The sequence below is a fragment of the Schistocerca nitens genome, chromosome 4, assembly GCF_023898315.1.
Source record: "Schistocerca nitens isolate TAMUIC-IGC-003100 chromosome 4, iqSchNite1.1, whole genome shotgun sequence".
In the NCBI taxonomy this organism is placed as follows: domain Eukaryota; kingdom Metazoa; phylum Arthropoda; class Insecta; order Orthoptera; family Acrididae; genus Schistocerca; species Schistocerca nitens.
Genome location: NC_064617.1, coordinates 866510242 through 866522804, shown reverse-complemented (window position 1 = coordinate 866522804; position 12563 = coordinate 866510242). Strand labels below are relative to the sequence as shown.

The following is a 12563-nucleotide window of genomic DNA, read 5'->3' as shown; positions in this document are numbered from 1 at the left end:
ATGGACTGGGGGAAATATGAGAAAGTAAGTCGCCTGGTAGAATTTTTCACAGAACATAATTTTTAATCAACGGTAAAGTTTGGTTTAAGAATCATGCAAGAAGGTTATATACGCAGAAGAGTCTTGCAGACACCTGAAGGTTTCAGATAGATTATATATACATCTATTTCGGAACCATATTTTAAACTGTAAGACATTTACAGTGGCATATGTGGACTGTGATCACAATTTGTTGCCTACGAGCTGTAGATTGAAACTGAAGATATTGCAAAACGACAGTAAACTAAGGGGAATGGGGCGTCGGTAAATTGCCGGCCGGAGTGGCCGTGCGGCTCTAGGCGCTACAGTCTGGAGCCGAGAGACCGCTACGGTCGCAGGTTCAAATCCTGTCTCGGGCATGGATGTGTGTGATGTCCTCAGGTTAGTTAGGTTTCATTAGTTCTAAGTTCCAGGCGACTGATGCCCTCAGAAGTTAAGTCGCATAGTGTTCAGAGCCATTTGAACCATTTTTGATCGTCGGTAAACTGAAAAAAAAGGAACAAAGATTGCTGGGATTTCCCAATGATTAACTAAAACAGGAGTTAGAAATACAGTAGAAGATGAATGAGTAGCTCTGACAGATGAAATAATGAAGGCAGCAGAGGATGAAACACGTAAAGAGACAGTATCTTCTAGAGATCCTTGAATATCGCAGGAGATACTGAATTTAATTGATGAAACGGAAAATATAAAAATACAGAAAATGGAGCAGGGAAAAAGGAATAAAGACATCTAAAAAATGAGTTTCACAGAATGTGCAAAATGGATAAGAGTAATTGCTAGAGGACAAATACAAAGCTATAGAAGAATATAAGGGTGTTAGTGTTAACTTGAGACAACTAAGTACCCCGAAAGCGAAGCATCGTAGGAAATAAATGTTCTAGCTGAAAAGTTAATATTAGTGGAGAGGGCATCCGTCTGTGCTACAACTATTCAAGCCTTGGTGTCACTCCACAATTTTTACCTCCCTTCATTGTTCTTCGCTAACTTTACTTTCTAATCCAAATTTTTCTTCGGTTTCCTTTACTGCTTCCTCAACGTACAGATTGAAAACGTAGAGGGTAGGATACAACCCTGTCTCACTTCTTTCTCAGCCACTTCTTCCCTTTCATGCCCTTTGACTCTTGCAACGGCTGTCTGGTTTCTGTACAAGCTGTAAGTACTCTTTCGTTGCTTCTACCTTACCCTGCTGCCTTCTGAATTTGATACGAAAACTCCCCATTTTCATTGCATATTCGGATCATACGCCATAAAATACGTACGGTTTGCTTACATCTACATCTACATTTATACTCCGCAAGCCACCCAACGGTGTGTCGCGGAGGGCACTTTACGTGCCACTGTCATTACCTCCCTTTCCTGTCCCAGTCGCGTATGGTTCGCTGGAAGAACGACTGCCGGAAAGCCTCCGTGCGCGCTCGAATCTCTCTGATTTTACATTCGTGAACTCCTCGGGAGGTATAAGTAGGGGGAAGCAATATATTCGATACCTCATCCAGAAACGCACCCTCTCGAAACCTGGACAGAAAGCTACACCGCATTGCAGAGCGCCTCTCTTGCAGAGTCTGCCACTTGAGTTTGCTAAACATCTCCGTAACGCTATCACGCTTACCAAATAACCCTGTGACGAAACGCGCCGCTCTTCTTTGGATCTTCTCTATCTCCTCCGTCAGTCCGATCTGGTACGGATCCCACACTGATGAGCAATACTCTAGGCCGAACGAGTGTTTTGTAAGCCACCTCCTTTTTTGATGGACTACATTTTCTAAGGACTCTCCCAATGAATCTCAACCCGGTACCCGCCTTACCAACAATTAATTTTGTATGATCATTCCACTTCCATTGTGTACCGTTCTTGGTTGATGGCACTGTAGTCGACATATGTCAAGTGTGCTCTTTATGCAATTAAGAACCGACGCATCTAATTCTACATTTCACTTATGATGTAAACCTTTGTGTTCTAACAGTTGATATTTACAATTTACTGAAGTGTTGCAAATTTGATTGCGCAGTACAATATGGTTAGCTGTTTCAATGTCAGGTCAGAAACTACCTTTAGTGTAATCCAGGAACAATGGCGTGTATGTAATAGTTTTCTGTTTTCATGGGTATTCTTGATTTCCGTGAGGCCCCGTGTCTGTCATCATTGGGGAGCTTGGATTCCGTGAGTCACCTTGCTTCGCACCAATCACCCTCGTGGCAGGGTTCGGAGACGGACACCGAAATCAGTTATTCCGGTGGTTTGGGACTCATCACAATTAATCCCGTAGGGAACAGAAAACTACGTTATCATACAAGTAGCTTATTCGTCAGAAATGTCAGTATCTACGCTTATTATTTGTACTGTACAATCACATTTGTAGCACTCAAGTAACGTTTTAACATCAATATCAACCGTTAGAAATCAAAAGTTTACATCATAAACAAAATGCAAAATGAAATGCGTCGGTTCTAGAACTGCAAAAAGCATGTAAACAATCTAGTTGTCGATTACAGCGCCATCTACCACTAATGGGAAACAATGATTTGAGTAAATTGTACCTAAATTTTAGCGTGTAGAATCTGCAATAAAAATGCGAGGGGGGGCGGTTCTTATGTTAAAATACAAAGTTGACCCCTCCCACGTAGCATTTGTGGTTATGAGATGCCCAATTGTAGCGCATACTGATGTCCCCTTAACAAACAATTTTTCACCAGAACTTTTTTTTTTGTTTTTTTTTTACAAAGCGCTGTTTTCGAAATATTTAGCTGTCTGAGTTTAAAACAAACATACTACATAGCTAAATGTAAGACAGATATAGCCTATAGGAATATTAAACAGATTTTGAAACTGTTTGGACGCTGTATGAATAAAGCTGTGCAGCTCCCTAAATAAAAGGTCTATATTTATAAAGACGCCTAAGCATCTGTTATCATCAGATATCTGCAGTTAATATGAAAGGAACGTCAAGAGTGAGAGGTGTGTGTTACACAACAAGAGGCCCCGAAAATTTAAATAGCTGTTAACTACCCTTCATTAATAAGTCGTATGGATTTTAAGAGCTCAATAGGAAAGAGAAGCTGAAGATGGAAGGGATTTATAGATGGGTTATATGAGGGAAATGAACTTCCTGGCAATATTGTAGAAAGGGTAGAGGACGCAGATGAAAATGAGATGGAAGTTACGATTTTGCAAGAAGACTTTCACAAAGTACTGAAGGACCTAAGACGAACCCATGGCCCTGCAACAGCCGATATTCCCTTATAATTATTGAGATCTGGTAAGAGTCACACATGACCAAACCATTCCACCCTGTGTGCAAGATGTATAAGACACAGGATATATCCTCCCATTTAAAGAAGAATATAATAATTCTAGTTCCAAAGAAAGGAGATACTGAGATGTATCAATATTACCGAACTATTAGCTTAATAAGTCATGGCCGCGAAGTACTGACATGAATTACTTACAGAAAAATGGGAAGACTGTTGGAATCTACCTCGAGAAGGGTCGGTTTGGTTTCTGGAGGAATGTAGGAACACTTGATGCAGTACTGACCACACGACTGCTCTTAGAAGGTAGGCTGAGGAGAAGCAAACGTATGTTTATAGCATTTGTAGAGTCAGAGCACGTTTTTGACGGTGTTGACTGGGCTACACCCTTTGAAATTCAGAAGGTAGCAGAGGTAAGACGCAGGCAGCGGAAGGTTGTTTACAGCTTTTCTATCTTTGACTTCTTCCTTTTAAGAATCGTGTGTTGTTGGGCGTGTAATGTTAAATCTATAAAATATACTACGAGGGCTGTTCGGAGTGTAAGGTCCGATCGATCGCGAAATGAAAGCCGCAGTGAAAATATTTTGTTTTATTCGCAACAGCCACACCTTCTAGTTAGCTCTCTAAATAGTCGCCGTTCCGACTTAGACATTTGTCGTGGCGTTGTACTAACTTCCCGGTACCCTCATCACAGAAAGCAGCCACCTGCAGATAGTTCTCTAGGCTGGTTTGCCTTTCTTTGTTTGTGCCAAAATGTTGTCTTCGTAGCCAGTGGTTCACGTCAGGAGAGATAAACAAAGGAGGGAGCCAATTAAGGGCTGTATTGTGGCTGACCAAACACTTCCCATAAAAAACGCTGCAGGAGCGTCTTCATTGCCCCTGCAGAATGCGGCTGAAAATTGTCTTCAAGAAAGAAACGCATGACATTTATGTTATGTGGGCTGCATAGCTTTAGGCGAAATCTCTCACAAGATCTACATACTTGACGGGAGAGACTGTTGCTTTAGGCATTTCTACATGATCACTTTGCGCTCTGAACTGAAAAGAGCTCCGTGAAGCGTTCGACAGGCACACTAAAGACACTGTCCAACACATCTGCGCAAAGTTTCATCGGATTTTAACGGTAGTTCCCATTTCGCACCTAATCGGACCTTACTTTCCGAATACGCCTAGTACATCTGCAAGCCTTTATGAGAAATACTGGATGTAAATAAAGCATATGAACAGAACTTCATTTGGATGGATCCACCACCGCACTGTTAACTGGACTCACACGTCATCTACGGGCAGATTGAGGGTGATGCTGCCCATGGTGTCCTCCCCGTACTTGTAGTAGCCGAAGAAGCCCACCACGCAGTACAGGGTGCACATCAGAGCCATGGCCGTGTTCACCACTCCGGGACACCCCGAGAAGTGTGTGGGGTTCCGCATGTTGTTCTCCACAGGCATCACCTGAAGCACAAACACAAACGTAAGTCTCTCGTTACTGAAACAGTCAACACCCTCACAGCAAAGGCCACTTGGGACGTCGCTCTTATACCATCCTCTCACGCAACGCGCGCACTAACGTGGACACGAATGTGATTTCCTGCATGGTTGGTAAAGTTCCAGGACACTATATGCTCGCTAATGTATTCTCAAATCGTAATGGTATCCAGGGACAGCTGCTCCTGTCCCAGACTTACAGATTTTGTTTCTAAATATGGACATTGTTGAAACAGAGATTCCCGAAGATGAGCGCAGAAAACACTGAAGAACGTCCTGGAGATATTGATGTCACTACACACATAGTAGCAATAACTTTAAAAATATTTCATTTCGTCCTAGGCAAAATGCTTTTGTAGCATATCTACACGTATACATATTTCAACAAGTGATCAAAGCCTGGTAGATTTATGAGGAATTAAAATAGTCCATTCAGGAATCGAACACAAATCTCCTAGCTGTGAAAGCAGTGCACAACCAAAGCATCTGTGTGCAGTAGCCTAGAGTAACGACACGCGCAGTACAGACGGGACCGGCGCGTTGTCGCAGCTCACTTTCCCACCAGCTCAAAATCAGAGGGAGGGTCGTAACTCAACACAGCGTCCGACCGAACCACGCCGTTCTGCTTTCGAATTACATTTCGGCGGACACCACGGAAACGTACGGCATCAGCTGCGCCACCTGCCTAATTTCAACTGTTCACTTGTTATTTTTGTCAGTCACCGTGATCTACTAGCTATAGGACGTTCATATTCACCTGACATGTACATTAGAATGTTCTGCAGCAATGATTAGCATTTCAGGAACCCCTGTTCAGCATGCGTCATGTTGCCTAGTATGCACAGCGTTCACCATGGACCCTGATGACTTTTTCCATGCGTGATGGCATTGACGCATACAAGTCGCGAATGGCATACTTTGATATTGCCACCCATGCTGTATTCACCTCGTTCCAAAGTTCATCTGTGGTGGTTACCATTAGCTCACAGCGCTGCACCATTCGTTTCACCATATCCCACACATTTTCGATCGGTGACAGGTCTGGTGATCTGGCGGGACAGGGCAAAAAGCTGACATCCTGCGACACCAAGAAGGCACGTGTTCGTGCAGCAACATCTAGTCGTGTGTTGTCTTGCTGAAAAATGGCGTCTGGGGTGTTGTGCAGTAAGGGTATGACTACAGGTCACAGGACGTCATACACATAGATCACACTGGTCACTTTGCCCTGGACAAGTACCAGTTATGATTTGTGGTTGTACTCAATAACACCCCACACCATAAGCCCTTGAGTAGGCGCTCTACACTCCTGGAAATGGAAAAAAGAACACATTGACACCGGTGTGTCAGACCCACCATACTTGCTCCGGACACTGCGAGAGGGCTGTACAAGCAATGATCACACGCACGGCACAGCGGACACACCAGGAACCGCGGTGTTGGCCGTCGAATGGCGCTAGTTGCGCAGCATTTGTGCACCGCCGCCGTCAGTGTCAGCCAGTTTGCCGTGGCATACGGAGCTCCATCGCAGTCTTTAACACTGGTAGCATGCCGCGACAGCGTGGACGTGAACCGTATGTGCAGTTGACGGACTTTGAGCGAGGGCGTATAGTGGGCATGCGGGAGGCCGGGTGGACGTACCGCCGAATTGCTCAACACGTGGGGCGTGAGGTCTCCACAGTACATCGATGTTGTCGCCAGTGGTCGGCGGAAGGTGCACGTGCCCGTCGACCTGGGACCGGACCGCAGCGACGCACGGATGCACGCCAAGACCGTAGGATCCTACGCAGTGCCGTAGGGGACCGCACCGCCACTTCCCAGCAAATTAGGGACACTGTTGCTCCTGGGGTATCGGCGAGGACCATTTGCAACCGTCTCCATGAAGCTGGGCTACGGTCCCGCACACCGTTAGGCCGTCTTCCGCTCACGCCCCAACATCGTGCAGCCCGCCTCCAGTGGTGTCGCGACAGGCGTGAATGGAGGGACGAATGGAGACGTGTCGTCTTCAGCGATGAGAGTCGCTTCTGCCTTGGTGCCAATGATGGTCGTATGCGTGTTTGGCGCCGTGCAGGTGAGCGCCACAATCAGGACTGCATACGACCGAGGCACACAGGACCAACACCCGGCGACATGGTGTGGGGAGCGATCTCCTACACTGGCCGTACACCACTGGTGATCGTCGAGGGGACACTGAATAGTGCACGGTACATCCAAACCGTCATCGAACCCATCGTTCTACCATTCCTAGACCGGCAAGGGAACTTGCTGTTCCAACAGGACAATGCACGTCCGCATGTATCCCGTGCCACCCAACGTGCTCTAGAAGGTGTAAGTCAACTACCCTGGCCAGCAAGATCTCCGGATCTGTCCCCCATTGAGCATGTTTGGGACTGGATGAAGCGTCGTCTCACGCGGTCTGCACGTCCAGCACGAACGCTGGTCCAACTGAGGCGCCAGGTGGAAATGGCATGGCAAGCCGTTCCACAGGACTACATCCAGCATCTCTACGATCGTCTCCATGGGAGAATAGCAGCCTGCATTGCTGCGAAAGGTGGATATACACTGTACTAGTGCCGACATTGTGCATGCTCTGTTGCCTGTGTCTATGTGCCTGTGGTTCTGTCAGTGTGATCATGTGATGTATCTGACCCCAGGAATGTGTCAATAAAGTTTTCCCTTCCTGGGACAATGAATTCACGGTGTTCTTATTTCAATTTCCAGGAGTGTATTTGTGGTGCGAATGCAGTCACTGTGATGCCGCTCCCCCTGCCTGTATGGCCTTGTTCCATCTCTCTGGTTATGTTAGCACACAAAACATACGAATATTTTCAATGGAGAACCCTCGTGCTGTGATTGCATGATCAGAAACCTGGATTGTGGGTGGCAGTATCCAGATGGTGCATTTTTGGACCAATATTTTTGGAAGGAACCTTAAACAGTGAACGCCATTGTTTAATGATCCACGGTTGCACTGACCAGGTAAAGGAAGAAGAGATAGACTACTCATGGTTCCAACAGGATGGTGCTTTTGCGCAGGCAACTAATAACAGTATGCGCCTTCTGGAAGAGATTTTTTTTTTTTTTTTTTTTTTTTTGTGAAACCTGTCATCTCGAATATTCTATGGATCCTCGCTCCCCGGAATTTACTGCAGCAGACTAGTTTCTTTGTGGATCAGCAAAATCTGTAGTGTACCGCATTCGTCCACTCACGCTTTGTGATTTAAAAACTGAAGTAACTGCGAACGTGAGAAGCACATCACAATAAGGTCTGCAGAAAGTGTTTGACAATAAAACTAAGCGGGTTAACACTTGTTTAGCCTCACGAAGACGTCATTTCCAGCATATGTTGTAACTGCACATAAACTTTTGGAACACGTTGTATAAACACAAATTAATTTAATACGCCGAAACATCATCGTAAATTTTCACTTGCTTTTTGATTAATATCGCCTCCAGAGAGGTACTTTTGTAGTGACATTTGGTAATCACGAGCAATAAGCAGCTTGAAAGAAATCATACAGGGGTAATGGTCTAACGCGTTGCCACATTTTTCACTCACAAGTGTACGGTACTGGGTACATCATGGCGAGACGTTGTAATTGCCATCTGTGGAACTTGTAAACAATGTGAACTAAGAAATTAAGTAACTCAGGACACTCATGTTCAGAAATAAACAGAACACCTTAAACTGATAGAGGCAGGACGTTCATATTCACAGGGCATGTACATTAGTATGTTCAGCAGAAATGATTAGAATTTGCCCCATGTCGGCCAATGGCTTCAAGGTCGACATCGATATCGCGGTGCAACACTATCTATCGGTAAAATGTGCCTGCGGCTCTCTTTGTCACTATAAACCGAAGCTAACTGATCAGTGTGACTGGGGCAGACGTGCAGGATGCCCCGCAGACGTATGCATGATCCGTACCGTGAAATCAGTGACTTTGAAACAGGGCGCATTACTGACATGAGAGAATGTAAAGCATCCATCCGGGAAACTGCTGCGCGTGTGGGACGAAGTGTTTAGGTAGTACAACGGGTGTGTGCAGAATGGTTCACAGAATGCCGTAGAATACTACGAGATGGGTCAGGTCACGCCACCCAGAGCACCCCCCCCCCCCCCCCGCCCCACCCCGATCCCAGAGGAGATCGACACCTCATCCGAATGGCATTGCACGATTGATCTGCCACCTCCTCGGCTCTCGCACAACAGTGGAACAGTACAACACATCGTACACTATCAGGGGTGACAGCCCGTCACGGCATGGGTTACGTGACCGTTACTTCTCCGCTTACCTTTGACGAGTGTGCACATACATTCTAGACGGCAATAGTGTATGGAACGACGTCACTGGTGACACGGATGGCATCAGGCATCCAGGTTCTGTTTGTTTGAAAATGATGGCCGCAATTTGGTTCGCAGCAGACAGAGGCAGCGGCACCGCAGTGACTGCATTTGTACAAGACATACAGCACCAACTCGAGGCCTTATGGTGTGGGGTACTATTGGATAAAACCACAGATCACAATTGGTGCTCCTCCAGGGCACTGTGACCAGTGTGACTTGCTTGAATCACATCCTGTGACTCGTAGCCACACCCTTTCTGCACAGCACCCCAGACGCCATTTTTCGGCAAGACAATGCACGACCTTATGTTGCTGCACGTATACGTGCCTTCTTGGTGTCAAAAGGGCGTCGGCCTTTTGCCCTCGCTCTTCAGGCCTCCAGACGTGTCTTCTTCTTCTTCGGCCATACAGACCTTTGTGAGCCTTGGCCTCCTAAACAATCTTCCGCCATATATCTCTTTCTCAACCTTTTTCTTCCATCCAATCGAAAAAGTGTTGGACGTGGTGAAACAACGGTGGCAGTGCTGTGACCCAGTGCCAACCACCACAGACGAACTTTGGAACCAGGTGAATGCAGCATGGATAGGTATATCACAGGACGCCATTCGCGCATTATACGCGTCGATGCCATTATGCATGGAACAAGCCATCAGGGGTCATGGTGGACCCTGTGCCTACTAGGCAACAGGACACATACTGAACTGAGGTGACCGAAATGCTGATCATTTCTGCTGATCATACAATTGTACATGTCCTTTGAATGTGAACTGCCTATCTTTAGTTGTTCAAGATGTTCTGTTTTTTTTTCTGCAGATGAGTGTGATTCTAGAAGCATATGATTCAAGAGCACACTAGCAAGTGTTACACCGACGTCGAGACACGAGACATAGTTTGGCGTATCTAGAGCAAAAACACGTAACTTTAAAGAAAAAAAGACCAAAACGTTTCTGTTACTAAAGTCGGATGGTACAGTGTATCTTCTACATGTACGTGTGATACACTCGATGTAGGCCATCGTCGATTAATCCCGAAGCCTGAGTACGGAGTTACGTAGCTATGAAATCCATAACAGTATGTACATATGGAAATAACAAATAAAGGCAGCCGACTTAATATTCTGAATATACACTCCTGGAAATTGAAATAAGAACACCGTGAATTCATTGTCCCAGGAAGGGAAAACTTTATTGACACATTCCTGGGGTCAGATACATCACATGATCACACTGACAGAACCACAGGCACATAGACACAGGCAACAGAGCATGCACAATGTCGGCACTAGTACAGTGTATATCCACCTTTCGCAGCAATGCAGGCTGCTATTCTCCCATGGAGACGATCGTAGAGATGCTGGATGTAGTCCTGTGGAACGGCTTGCCATGCCATTTCCACCTGGCGCCTCAGTTGGACCAGCGTTCGTGCTGGACGTGCAGACCGCGTGAGACGACGCTTCATCCAGTCCCGAACATGCTCAATGGGGGACAGATCCGGAGATCTTGCTGGCCAGGGTAGCTGACTTACACCTTCTAGAGCACGTTGGGTGGCACGGGATACATGCGGACGTGCATTGTCCTGTTGGAACAGCAAGTTCCCTTGCCGGTCTAGGAATGGTAGAACGATGGGTTCGATGACGGTTTGGATGTACCGTGCACTATTCAGTGTCCCCTCGACGATCACCAGTGGTGTACGGCCAGTGTACGAGATCGCTCCCCACACCATGATGCCGGGTGTTGGCCCTGTGTGCCTCGGTCGTATGCAGTCATGATTGTGGCGCTCACCTGCACGGCGCCGAACACGCATACGACCATCATTGGCACCAAGGCAGAAGCGACTCTCATCGCTGAAGACGACACGTCTCCATTCGTCCCTCCATTCACGCCTGTCGCGACACCACTGGAGGCGGGCTGCACGATGTTGGGGCGTGAGCGGGAGACGGCCTAACGGTGTGCGGGACCGTAGCCCAGCTTCATAGAGACGTTTGCGAATGGTCCTCGCCGATACCCCAGGAGCAACAGTGTCCCTAATTTGCTGGGAGGTGGCGGTGCGGTCCCCTACGGCACTGCGTAGGATCCTACGGTCTTGGCGTGCATCCGTGCGTCGCTGCGGTCCGGTCCCAGGTCGACGGGCACGTGCACCTTCCGCCGACCACTGGCGACAACATCGATGTACTGTGGAGACCTCACGCCCCACGTGTTGAGCAATTCGGCGGTACGTCCACCCGGCCTCCCGCATGCCCACTATACGCCCTCGCTCGAAGTCCGTCAACTGCACATACGGTTCACGTCCACGCTGTCGCGGCATGCTACCAGTGTTAAAGACTGCGATGGAGCTCCGTATGCCACGGCAAACTGGCTGACACTGACGGCGGCGGTGCACAAATGCTGCGCAGCTAGCGCCATTCGACGGCCAACACCGCGGTTCCTGGTGTGTCCGCTGTGCCGTGCGTGTGATCATTGCTTGTACAGCCCTCTCGCAGTGTCCGGAGCAAGTATGGTGGGTCTGACACACCGGTGTCAATGTGTTCTTTTTTCCATTTCCAGGAGTGTATATTAGTAAATACTGCTCAGCGTTGAGGAGGACGACAGAGAAATATGGAAAACTTCATGCATGCTTCCCGATATTTTAGCCGATGGCGAGGCTAGAGCAGTTACCGAGTAGTTCTCCTACGGGGAGATCAGAGATCTGTAATACACTACTGGCCATTAAAATTGCTACACCACGAAGATTACGTGCTACAGACGCGAAATTTAACCGACAGGAAGAAGATGCTGTGATATGCAAATGATTAGTTTTTCAGAGCATTCACACGAGGTTGGCGCCGGTGGCGACACCTACAACGTGCTGACATGAGGAAAGTTTCCAACCGATTTCTCATACACAAACAGCAGTTGACCGGCGTTGCCTGGGTAAAGGTTGTTGTAATGCCTCGTCTAAGGAGGAGAAATGCGTTCCATCACGTTTCCGACTTCGATAAAGGTCGGATTGTAGCCTATAGCGATTGCGGTTTATCGTATCGCGACATTGCTGCTCGCGTTGGTCGAGATCCAATGACTGTAAGCAGAATATGGAATCGGTGGGTTCAGGAGGGTAATACGGAACGCCTTGCTGGATCCCAATGGTCTCGTGTCACTAGCAGTCGAGATGACAGGCGTCTTATCCGCATGGCTGTAACGGATCGTGCAGCCACGTCTCGATCCCTGAGTCAACAGATTGGGACGTTTGCAAGACAACAACCATCTGCCCGAACAATTCGACGACGTTTGCAACAGCGTGGACTATTAGCTCGGAGACCATGGCTGCGTTTACCCTTGACGCTGCGCCACAGACAGGAGCGCCTGCGATGGTGTACTCAACGACGAACCTCGGTGCACGAATGGCAAAACGTCATTTTTCGGATGAATCCACGTTCTGTTTACAGCATTATGATGGTCGCATCCGTG

General features: G+C 47.4%; 1 protein-coding gene across 1 annotated transcript in view; it reads right to left on the bottom strand.

The window, feature by feature from the left end:
* The window catches only part of LOC126253335 (proton-coupled amino acid transporter-like protein CG1139), a 145739-nt gene that overhangs the window by 3120 nt on the left and 130056 nt on the right, over positions 1 to 12563 (bottom strand). Inside the window, exon 8 of the mRNA XM_049954599.1 lies at positions 4565 to 4743. Within this exon, the coding sequence (XP_049810556.1) occupies positions 4565 to 4743 (179 nt within the window). The remainder of the gene's footprint in view (positions 1 to 4564; positions 4744 to 12563) is intronic.